The 11,297-nt window shown below is 41.6% G+C and overlaps 1 protein-coding gene across 1 annotated transcript in view; it reads left to right on the top strand.

Annotated features, from left to right (window-relative positions):
* Positions 1–936: 936 nt before the first annotated feature.
* Positions 937–11,297, top strand: part of LOC129148601 (H(+)/Cl(-) exchange transporter 5-like) — a 103,693-nt gene continuing 93,332 nt past the window's right edge. The window contains exons 1-3 of the mRNA XM_054714015.1: positions 937–1,222; positions 1,809–1,923; positions 4,059–4,216. Of these exons, the coding sequence (XP_054569990.1) occupies positions 4,201–4,216 (16 nt within the window). The 5' untranslated portion in view covers positions 937–1,222; positions 1,809–1,923; positions 4,059–4,200. The remainder of the gene's footprint in view (positions 1,223–1,808; positions 1,924–4,058; positions 4,217–11,297) is intronic.

Raw genomic sequence — 11,297 nt, 5'->3', positions numbered from 1 at the left:
AGGCAACCAGTGGCAGGAGAAGGGAGCCAGTGTCCTACAGATGGCAAGCAGTGGCAGCCAGGGGAAGGAAAGCCCAGATAGGCCCTGATTGTCAGCCAGGCCTAGAGACCCTACCCAAGGGGTCCTGGATTGCCAGAGGGTGCAGGACAGGCTGAGGGACACTCCACCCCCCACCCTGTGCACAAATTTTGTGCACCCAGCCTCTAGTCTTACATAAAAGTCAATGCATCCAATTGACTTTTTTTCTTCTGTAAAAGGAGGGGCTGTGACTTATAATACTAGGGCAAGGGTTTTGGTGTCTGGTAGACCCACTTACTACCACTTACTAAGATGTGTGATTTTTGCTTTTCTGAGCCTCCCTTTCTATTTTAATTGTTAAAATGGATAAAATACTAAAAACTGCCGTGTAGATTTCCCAGTGCAATGAGAATCAAGTTGGCTGTTACAAGCATCACTATATTTGATCACTAGTCCTACTTCCATTACGTAAGTTAGGACAAGTTAAGCTTTGTGTGTCTCTGTTTTCTTATAAATAAAAGTGAAGAAATAATAGTCCCTGAACCAATGGGTTATTGTGGGCATTAAATGATATGAAAATAATAAAGGTATTGAAAAGTGTCTTGCATATTATTAGAGTCTTAAAATGTGTGAGCTAATAGAATTAGTATTCGATTTCTAGTAGTAACTACTCTGTGGGCTCAGGATAAACAGTTTCATGCTAAGGACAAAACCAAAAATCGTTCCGCAGGCTCTACACAGTGGAACACAATGCAGTACTTCTCTTTCAAAAGCAAAGGACACGCCCAGCAGTGGGTTTAGGGCCTGCCCAGTCCTCATTAAATATGGCAGCGAGGGGGGGGGGCTACCTATTGCGGCTGCGCAAGCGTAAACCCCTCCCAGCTCCTCGATCTCAGCTGCAGTTTAGGTCCCGCCGCCACCCGAGCTGGCATCGCCCCCTCCCCGCTTGCCCAAGGTGTGGGGAGAGGGCCCCGCCAGGGCGCGCAGGCGCAGACGTCAACTCTGCTTGGCCGATACTTGGCAAGGCGCCCGTCACGTGAGCGCGCGCCCGCTCGGCCCCTCTCCTCCTGGCAGGGCTGTGAATGAAGCTCAGCCGGCTACGTGGGGCGCTAGCTCAACTTGGTGTTCTGGGCGCCAGAGCCAACTGAGCGCTCGGCCCGCCAGCCGCGGACACGGGCTTCACCACTCCAGATCTCGGCGACAGGTAAAGACATTTGAGCTGTCCCTTCCCCAACAGGTCCTTCGCGGCCCGCTGCCTCCCGGCCCACCCCCCCGAGCACCCCCTGCGTTCAGCGACAGGGAGAAGCGCTCCCCGCTGGCTCGGCCCCCTGGAGATGGGGGTTCCCCACGCCTGGCCGCCGCCTGGCACTTGAAGGAGTTAGACCGGCTAGTTCTAGCCAGCGAAGGGTGGCATCTTCTCGGGAGCCCAGCCCTAGTCTCCGAGCTAGGGTCCCAGCAAAGTTTTCTCGCAGAGCGGCGCCAAGCCCGCCCCGCTTTTGAAAGGGGGAGGTTAGCTGCAAGGCGTCCCTTTTCCAGAAGTGGAGCAGGGTGGCTTCGGCTGGCAAAGCTCTGTCAAGGCCCCGTTCTCCTGCCTCCAGCTCTGGACTCACAGGGTGGTGTGGGTCTTAGAGAAGTGGAGTCCAAACTCTCGGAAAACTAGTTGCTGCTAGTTTTTCTTTTCCCACTTAGCGGAAAGGCGGTTCTCTCCAGATTGTCCAGGCTTGCGCCTGAGTGCCTTCACCGTGAAGGGCTTTCCTTTCACATTGATGCGCCTTTACCTTACATTTCAGAGCAAATCAGTTTCCTGGACTGCCAAGTGAAGCCGTACGTGTGCGCCTGATAACGTCTGTGTAAGCTACCTCGACTAAAGTGAAGGAAATCCAGAAGTGTGGGGCATAAAAGCCAGTAAGAATCTACTTTACATAAACTCCATACGTTTATTAGCAAGTATCTGGGTTGGACTTTAGAGATGTTAAATTTTGCTTGTTTCCACCAAGCGCGGATCGGTACTATGTAACTGCACCCGAAATAAGGGGAGGGGGTGGGGGGGGGCGTGGAGGAGAAGAAGGCAAACCCAAACACCGTTCCAGGTTCCAGATAAGTAAGTCCTGGGAGCGCTTTTTTATTTTTCTTTTTTTTTCTGGCGAATCCATCCTAGGACTTTGTGGATCTTTCTTTATGCAAAGCATTGTCTTTTCTCTGTTGTTGTTTTTGGAACTAGTGTACACCATTCGCGCTTTGTCCTTGAAACATCCATTATGAAGGCCAAAATGATCACTCCCAACTTTGTGTTCGTCTTCAGTACGTGTGTGCTAGTGCTTTTATTTCATGGTGGAGGTGATGCTTGTATAAAAGCTATGGAGCCCGGCCAGCGTGGCTCAGTGGTTGAGCCCGTTCACCTATGAACCAGGAGAGGTTTGATTCCCTGTCGGGGCAAGTGCCCGGGTTGCGGACTCCATGCCCAGTGTGAGGCGTGCAGGAGGCAGCTGACCATTGATTCTCTCTCATCATTGATGTTTCGATCTCTCTCTCCCTCTCCCTTCCTCTCTCTAAAATCAATAAAAATATATTAAAAATATATTTTGAATGGGGGAGGTTAGATTTTTATGGTTTCCACCCCCTACTGGGGATGGAACCTGGGACACTTCAGTCCTCAGGCCCACGCTCTATCCACTGAACCAAAACTGGCTAGGGCCGATCAAAATATATTTTTAAAAAAGTTATGGAAATAACAATGTGCTTTGATGTTGACCAGGTCAGAAAGGTTAGAACATTTTCTTTAAAAAAAGCAAGTTGGCTCATATGCTAAGTAAGGAAGACCAACTTATTAACTAAGAACTTGTTTAAATGGACAAGCAAAGTGTTCAATATATTAAAACTCAAAATCAAAGTAATCGAATCTTTTCATTCCCCCCCCCCCATTCCTAGCACCTTTTAAAAAAATGTTTTCATTGACTTTTTTAGAGAGAGAGAGGATAGAAACATAAAAATATCAATGTGAGAGAAACACCAATTGACTACCTCCTATATGCTCCCTCCTGGGGATCAAGCTCAAAACCCAGGGACCCAGGCATGTGCCCTGACTAGGAATCGAACCAGTGACCTCTTGGTTCATGGTTTGACACTCAACTACTGACCAACACTGGCTGGGCCCTAGCATCTTTTATATCCTTGCAAATAGTATTGTCCTAAGGTGGAATTTGACATTTAAAAAATAGGAATGAGCTGGATTAACTTGACTTTACTTAAAGTAGTATTGTATTTTCTGGCGTATAAGCGACTGGGCATATAAGACGACCCCCAACTTTTCCAGTTAAAATATTGAGTTTGGGATATACCCGCCCTATAAGATGACACCCGGCGTATAAGACGACCCCCAACTTTTTGAGAAGATTTTCCTGGGTTAAAAAGTCGTCTTATACGCTGGAAAATATGGTACTTTATTTTTGCTTTGGTCTTTCTCCACCCCCTTCCCCTTTATAAAAGCAACATATGCTCCCTACAGGACATTGGCTAAGTGTGGAAAAGTATAATGAAGCAGAGAGGAAGAACCACCCAGAGAGGATCACTCTTTTTATTATGCTTCCTTCCTTTTCTTTTCCTATATAAGATCTATTTTAAACTTTAAGTAGTCACAAAATTTGCTGTCCCTTCTACAATTTCTTTTAATGTGAAGTCAGGGGTTTGGGGAAGGGCATTGGATATTATGCTGCTCTTTATTTCCCAAAGCATGGAACATCAAGATAGGAAAGATGCTTAACAATTATCTCATCCAAGCACCCATCCTTTGAGATTCCAAATCCCGTTTGTTGAAGGTCCCGTGATTCACACAAAATTGGACAGCACTCAGTGGCAATGTGAACTGACTCTTGATCTCCCCATTTTATGTGTCTGCAGCGATCCCTTGCTGCTTAGGGCGAACTTGATACTGCCTGTCTGCATATCTTTGAAAGAGAGATTTAGGGAGGGACAGGAGAAAGTTTTCAAGGATTTGAAATATTTTTTAAATTTAGGTATCCATTTTTTATTTACATTTTCAGGGTTGGGGCTTGAACATCTGTCATAAAGTAAGACCACACCACTGCTGTTCCATCTATATCCCGTTAAAACCTCCCTACAAAACTGGGGTGCTCTGGGAAACTCTGAGCCTGTGACCTCAACGTGGGAGTGGATAGGATCAACATGGCCATGTGGCAGGGTAAGAAAATTAGCACTCTTTCCTCTAACTGGTTTTTCCTCCTTCTCTATCTTCCATCCCTGGTTCCCCCAACCCCAGCTAGTGGCAGGCAGCCAGCTGTTTCTTTAATTTAACCCTTTGTCTTCACAAGGACAAAGCGTTTGTGTTTAAAAGTAGTTCGATAGCTAGAAGTTAAAAATATTTAAAAGTGGGGATGGAGGAGTGGTGGGGGAAGTAGAAGGAAAATGTCGTGCCAGAAGCATTTTCAAAAAACTTCCTTTGTTTGAACATGTGCTCGTGAGGGTTATATTGAGGAAACAGTATATTTTTTTTCATATTTGTGTTTTTCATTTGTTTCTGGCAGTTTTCTATCATAAGGTTCTCAAAGGTGAAGGAGACAGATGTCAACACCTTCCTGGCATCCTCTTCCCAGTAAAAACTTTAAAGCATATTTAATGTTACAATGTTTATGTTTGGTGATAGAAGGAAAATGCCTGTTTAATATTATGAACTACTCAAGAGCAAAGCTCACTGATATATTGCCTGCTGGATTATATCTCTTGTGAAGCTGTGAATTGCTGCTGGCACAAAGTTATTTCTTACTTTTAGTGGGGTTGAGGATTGGGCCCTTTGGGATAGTATCAGAATCTTCAGGGGTGCGTGGGATTTTTATGTTATCAAAGCCGAGTGTAGGTTTAAGACTTGATAGAGTAAACTACTCAAATGGGTCTATGACCCACAAAAGGTTAAGGATGGGGTAGAATGAAGAGTTCAGATGTTTATAAATACTCAACAGGTAGGTTTGTTGGTGGTCTGATGTAGCTTTTAAAACTGTATCCTGTTGGTTATGGCTTCAAGTATGGAGTCACACATATGTAACAACTATTTTTTGATATAAGAGGGTTGTCAAGTTAAAGACATTTGTTGAAATGGGATTCTGCCTGTGTGCCTGCTTTGACTCACACAATGGGCATTTATCTGGAGCAGTTTGAATATTCTTGTTAAATCCTGAGATATTCATTCATTCAACAAACAGAATACAGAGATGAATAATACACGGAACACTAGACAGTTCCTTGTCTTATGGAAAAGACAGACAAATAAACAAAAATTGTGTCAGGCTGAATAAGTGTTATAATAGGGAGAGGTACAAAATGCAATAGATGCCCAGAGGAAAGCATAATGAACTCTGAGTTTTGAGCCGGTTTAAATAAACGAGTGGGAGTTTGCCAGATGGGCAAATGAGAGAATTGCATTCTGGGCAGACAGAGAAGCACTGTTTGGGAACTTCTAAGTTGCTCTGTGTGCCTCGTGTGAGATGTGTGGGGCATGACCTCAGATGAAGCTGGGAAGGTAGTTGGGGGGCCAGATAAAAAAGAGCCTTGTATGTTCTACGGAGGATTTTATACTTTTATCCTGAAGACAAAGATTCTAAACATGGAAGTAACATGGTCAGATTTTGTTTAAGAAAGTTGACTTTGGCAGCAGTGTTGAAGTGGGGTGGGAGCTGGATAGAATGAAAGCCAAGAGCCATTTGGAGAGTTTCTGGTATACTGCTTTAGGGAAGAGATGGTAAAGGTCTGAGCAGAAACAGGAGCAACAAAGATAGAGAGAATGGAATGAATTCTAGAAATGTTCAGTGACCAGATGTGGGAGGAAGTGAGCCTGGAGCTATTGGTGCTATTCACTCAGATGGGGAATGTGGGAAGTTATGAGAGGGGCATGGGGATGGATGGTAGGAACTTCCTGTACCTTGTTTCGTTTGGCTTGTTTTGTTTGAGACACCTGTGGGCTGTCAGGTTACTGTTTAAAAGCCAATTATGAAAATATGGGACTGGAGTTTGCGCGGGTGAGGATCTGAAGTATTGTTCTAAATGATGCATAAAAAGCACATGTGTTTTCTCTGTGTTTAATGGAAATGCCATTAGTAGTTAATGATTTATTTATTGTATAATACATATATTTTAATGGATAACAATTTTAATAAAAAGGTCATTCGTTATTTTCTTTTTTTTGTTTTTTACTTTGTTTTTTTTTAAATTTTATTTTTTATTTTATTGATTTTTTACAGAGAGGAAGGGAGAGGGATAGAGAGTTAGAAACATCGATGAGAGAGAAACATCGATCAGCTGCCTCCTGCACACCCCCCACTGGGGATGTGCCCGCAACCAAGGTACATGCCCTTGACCGGAATCGAACCTGGGACCTTTCAGTCCGCAGGCTGACGCTCTATCCACTGAGCCAAAACGGTTTCGGCCATTATTTTCTTAATAAATAATATATTTTCCTATCTCAGGCCCTAGAATCTGATATGTCTAAAATCACATTGGAGTAAAACCTAATTTTTCTAGCATTAGTGAAGAGGGGAGTATGACACTTAAGTAACTACAACACATTTCTTGTTTTGGGCAACCTCTGAAGTGATAAGCATTATACAATAGTAGTTTGGGTGGCAGCATAGTATAGTAGTTAAAAGTATGGGTCTGGGTTCAACTCAATTGGTTCCATCATTTGATAGTTGTGAGACCTTGGGCAAGTCCCCTAACCTCCTCTGTGTCTCAGTTTTCACCTTTGTAAAATGGGGATAATAATAGGACTCACTTTATAGGGTTGTTGTAAAGATTGAATTAATATATGCAAAGCACTTGGAACATAGTAAGTGTCCTATAAGGTGTGTGCCATTATTACTAGTACTGAGACATTTAGAATATTGTGTATCATATAATAAGTGCTCAGTAAAACTTAGCAATAGCTGTTGTTTCTACTATTATACTTCTATTACTACTATTCCCTGCAGGCAATTTAATGTTGTTCTTGGAAGTCCCACCCTGTGGTAGTCTGTTTGGGTCTTTAGTTAGAGGTTTAGAACTGAAGAGATCCTTAGAAAACCTCTAGCCCAAACCCCAGAGCTTAAGTGACATGCCCATAATCAAACAGGTTGGTAGTAGTGACTCAGGTCTCTTGATTCCTTATTCTAATTTTCTTTCCATGGGCTCATGGAAGAGGGGATGTGTGGGCCTTTCAGCTCATGGAAGCTCTGAGTCAGTCTCTGAAGCTAGCTTAAGTGGTAGAGGAAGCCAAGTTTTCTTAGTTTCTCAAGTCACCTCTGTTCAGTTCCTCCATGGAGAACTGGATCAGAATTCCCATACCTCTTAAACATGGCCAACGTAATTATTTTGACTTCTTGATGGAGCCCTCTAATACATTTCCTGGCCACTTTAAACAGAGTATACTGGGCATAATTTAATATTTTTTGCTAACTCAGGATCATTATTAATAACATCAATTTTATTGGCCTAATAGTTAAGGAAATGTTGAAGAGAAGACTAGCCAGTTTGCGATGAGATAAGGTTGGAGACTTGTGTTGTCAGTTGTTATTTATTTATTCAATTAAGATTTATGGCCCTGGCCAGGTAACTCAGTTGGTTAGAGCATTGACCCCATACACCAAGGTTGTGGGTTTGATACCTGGCCAGGGCACATACAAGAATCAAACAATGAATGTATAAATAAGTGGAACAACAAATTGATGTCTCCCTCTCTCTCTCTCTCTCTCTCTCTCTCTCTCTCTCTCTCTCTCAAAGCAATCAATCAATCAATCAATCAATCAATCAAATAAAGACATTTAGGAAGCACCAGTTATGCACCAGGCACAATATGTAATGGTCAGTAAAAACAGGTATGGTCTCTGCTCTCATGGAGCTTACCGAATAAGATAAAAGTAGCATTTCAAATTATTGAAATGTGCTGAAATGATTTGGAAAAATTATACCAATATAAATTTAGAAGGATTAAAATCGTTTCTTAATAAAGGAGGGGGTGCATCAGAATTGCCTGTGGTGCCTTTTAACAATATTTCTGTTCAGGTTTCACTCCCCTTCCAAAATTGTGATTCAGTCTTAAGACATGAGCATTTAAAGAAGCTCTGTAAGCAATTCTGATGTGTAATCCTGTTTGGGAACTGCTGCATTAAAGAATCTAAAATTTTTTAAAAAGATAAAGACATGATAAAGGAACTAAAAAATATAGGAGAATATATAATCTTGGGGTAGGGAAGATATTTATATGTATTATATCAAAGGTAGAATAATAAAGAAAATATTAATATAATTAAGTATATGAAAACTTTAAATTTCTGCACAAAATCATAAATAAAGTTAATGAGGAAACTAGAAACAATTGCAACAAGACGCATTCTTTTTAAAAAATATATTTTATTGATTTCAGAGAGGAAGGGAAAGGGAGAGAGAGATAGAAACATCAGTGGTGAGAGAATCATTGATTGGCTGCCTCCTGCGTGCCCCACTCTCGGGATCGAGCCTGCAACCCAGACATATGCCCTGACTGGGAATCGAACCGTGACCTCCTGGTTCACAGGGTGACGCTCAACCACTGAACCGTGCCAGCCAGACAAGACTCATTATTCTTAATACATAAAGATTTACAGAACAGTAAGAAAAAAAATAATATTTTACTAGAAAATGAGCAAATGATGGGAATAAGAAAATACATAAAAGAAGAAAATTTAAGTTGCCAGTAAACATGAAAAATATTCTTAGTAGTAAAGGGGAATTAAAATGGCCCTGGCCAGGTAACTCAGTTGGTTAGAGCATTGACCCCATACACCAAGGTTGTGGGTTTGATACCTGGCCAGGGCACATACAAGAATCAAACAATGAATGCATAAATAAGTGGAACAACAAATTGATGTCTCCTCTCTCTCTCTCTTCTCTCTCTCTCTCTCTCTCTCTCTCTCAAAGCAATCAATCAATCAATCAATCAATCAAATAAAGACATTTAGGAAGCACCAGTTGTGCACCAGGTACAATATGTAATGGTCAGTAAAAACAGGTATGGTCTCTGCTCTCATGGAGCTTACCGAATAAGATAAAAGTAGCATTTCAAATTATTGAAATGATTTGGAAAAATTATACCAATATAAATTTAGAAGGATTAAAATAGTTTCTTAATAAAGGAGGGGGTGCATCAGAATTGGCGTATCATCAGTCAGAGAAAGTACCATCTGATCTCACTTGTATGTTGAATCTGATGAACAAAATAAACTGATGAACGAAATAGAAACAGAGGCATGGATGCATAGAATAGACAGACAGCTGTCAGAGGGGAGGGGGTTTAAAGGCTGGATGAAAGAAGGTGAAGGATTAAGCTACATAGACTCAGACAACAGTGTAGTGATAGAGGGAAAGGGGTTGGGGTAGGGGGAGGTGGGCAAAGGGTGGGGGGAAATGGTCATGGAAAGAGACTTTGCTTGGGGTGATGGGTGCATGATGCAGTATGATCTTATAAACCAATGTCACCCCAATACATTTAATAAAAAAAAGTAAATTGGTATACCACTTTCTCCAACGAAATTTGCAAAGAGTAAAAAAGAATGCATGAGAAAACTCAGTGTTGGTGAAGACATTCTCACACACTTCTGATGGGAATGTCAATTTGGCAATATTTATCAAAACCTTTTGACCCAGTACTTCCCTTTCTTGGAATTTATCCTAAGGAAATAATGAAAGATGTGTACAAAGCTGTATCAATAAGGATATTGATTGTAACATTTTCTATAGTGGGAAAATTGATGGCACTTGGATTCTGATGCATTGATACAATGGAATACTATAGTTGCTAAAATGATAATGTAGCGTTCTATTAGGTTCTTTTTTTTTTTTTTTTTAATATATTTTATTGATTTTTTACAGAGAGGAAGGGAGAAGGAGAGGGAGAGGGATAGAGAGTTAGAAACATCGATGAGAGAGAAACATCGATCAGCTGCCTCCTGCACACTCCCCACTGGGGATGTGCCCACAACCAAGGTACATGCCCTTGACCGGAATCGAACCTGGGGCCCCTCAGTCCACAGGCCGACGCTCTATCCACTGAGCCAAACCGGTTAGGGCAAGGTTCTTGATATGATGTTAAAGGGTGGGGCAGAGGGAGGCTGATCTCAAATGATCAATAGTTGAAAGTGTGGGCTCTGAGCTTACAGCTGGTTTGAAATTCCACCTTTATCAACTGCATGATGTTGGGAAGTTACTTACTTTAGTGTTCTTCAACTTCCACATCAGTTCAAGATGGATATAATAGCAGCAAAACAGCAGAGAACTTAATAGTTCCCAACTTGTACACACCCATTAGGATCCCCTGGGGATCTCTTAAACCCACCCAGGCTCAGGCCTTACCTAGTCCAATTAAGTCAGAATCTCTGGGGACAGGATTTTAGAAGCCCCCGTCCCTCCCCCCCGCCTAAGTAACTCCAATGTGTAGACAAGTTTGGGAACTGCTGAGTAATACATAGGGTAGCTGGGAGGATTAAATGAAAATATCAGTGTCTGGCATGTGGTAAGTACTCAATTCATGGTGACTATTGTTAGTAACTGTTATTTTATTTATTGACTTACTTATTTTTGGTTAACCCTTACTAGAGGATATTTTTTCCATTGATTATTTTTAGAGAGTGGAAAAGAGAGGGAGGAGAGAGAGAAGCGGGGAGAGAGAAACATCAATGTGAGAGACACACATCGATTTGATTGGTTGCTTCCCACATGCTCCCTGATCAGGGCTGGGGATCGAACCTATAATCCTTTGTTTAGGTACACAGGCTGATGCCCTAACCACTTAACCATACTGGCTGGGCAGTAACTTATTTTTTATAGTATGATCCATTTTAATATATGTGCTTGTGTCCATGTATGTATAATATAAATAAAAGTCTAAGGGGATATAGACAAAAGTATTTATAACGAAATTATAGTTAACTTTGGTTTTGCTTATTTGTAAATTTTTCTGTAAGTAACATGGATTCCTTGATGATTTAAAAAAGGATAATTTCTGAGGGAAATATCAGATATATGTGTGCCATACAGCTTTATATACTAAGGTATTTATAATAGTGAAAAACTGAAGACACAGTTTCCATAGTAAGGGGAATGTAAGTAAATTATGGTAGGTCCATAGAGTAAATTATCTGGCCATTAAAAATCAAAAGTAAGGCTGGGGAAAATCTTCATGATATAATGGAAAAGTATGGGATTATTCCATTACTGGCTTTTTAATTTAAACACTAGAGGCCTGGTGCATGAAATTGTGCATG

The sequence above is a fragment of the Eptesicus fuscus genome, chromosome 1, assembly GCF_027574615.1.
Source record: "Eptesicus fuscus isolate TK198812 chromosome 1, DD_ASM_mEF_20220401, whole genome shotgun sequence".
NCBI classification, from domain to species: Eukaryota; Metazoa; Chordata; class Mammalia; order Chiroptera; family Vespertilionidae; genus Eptesicus; species Eptesicus fuscus.
The sequence above is the reverse complement of the archived record's forward strand: the minus strand, read 5'-3'. Positions and strand labels throughout refer to the sequence as shown.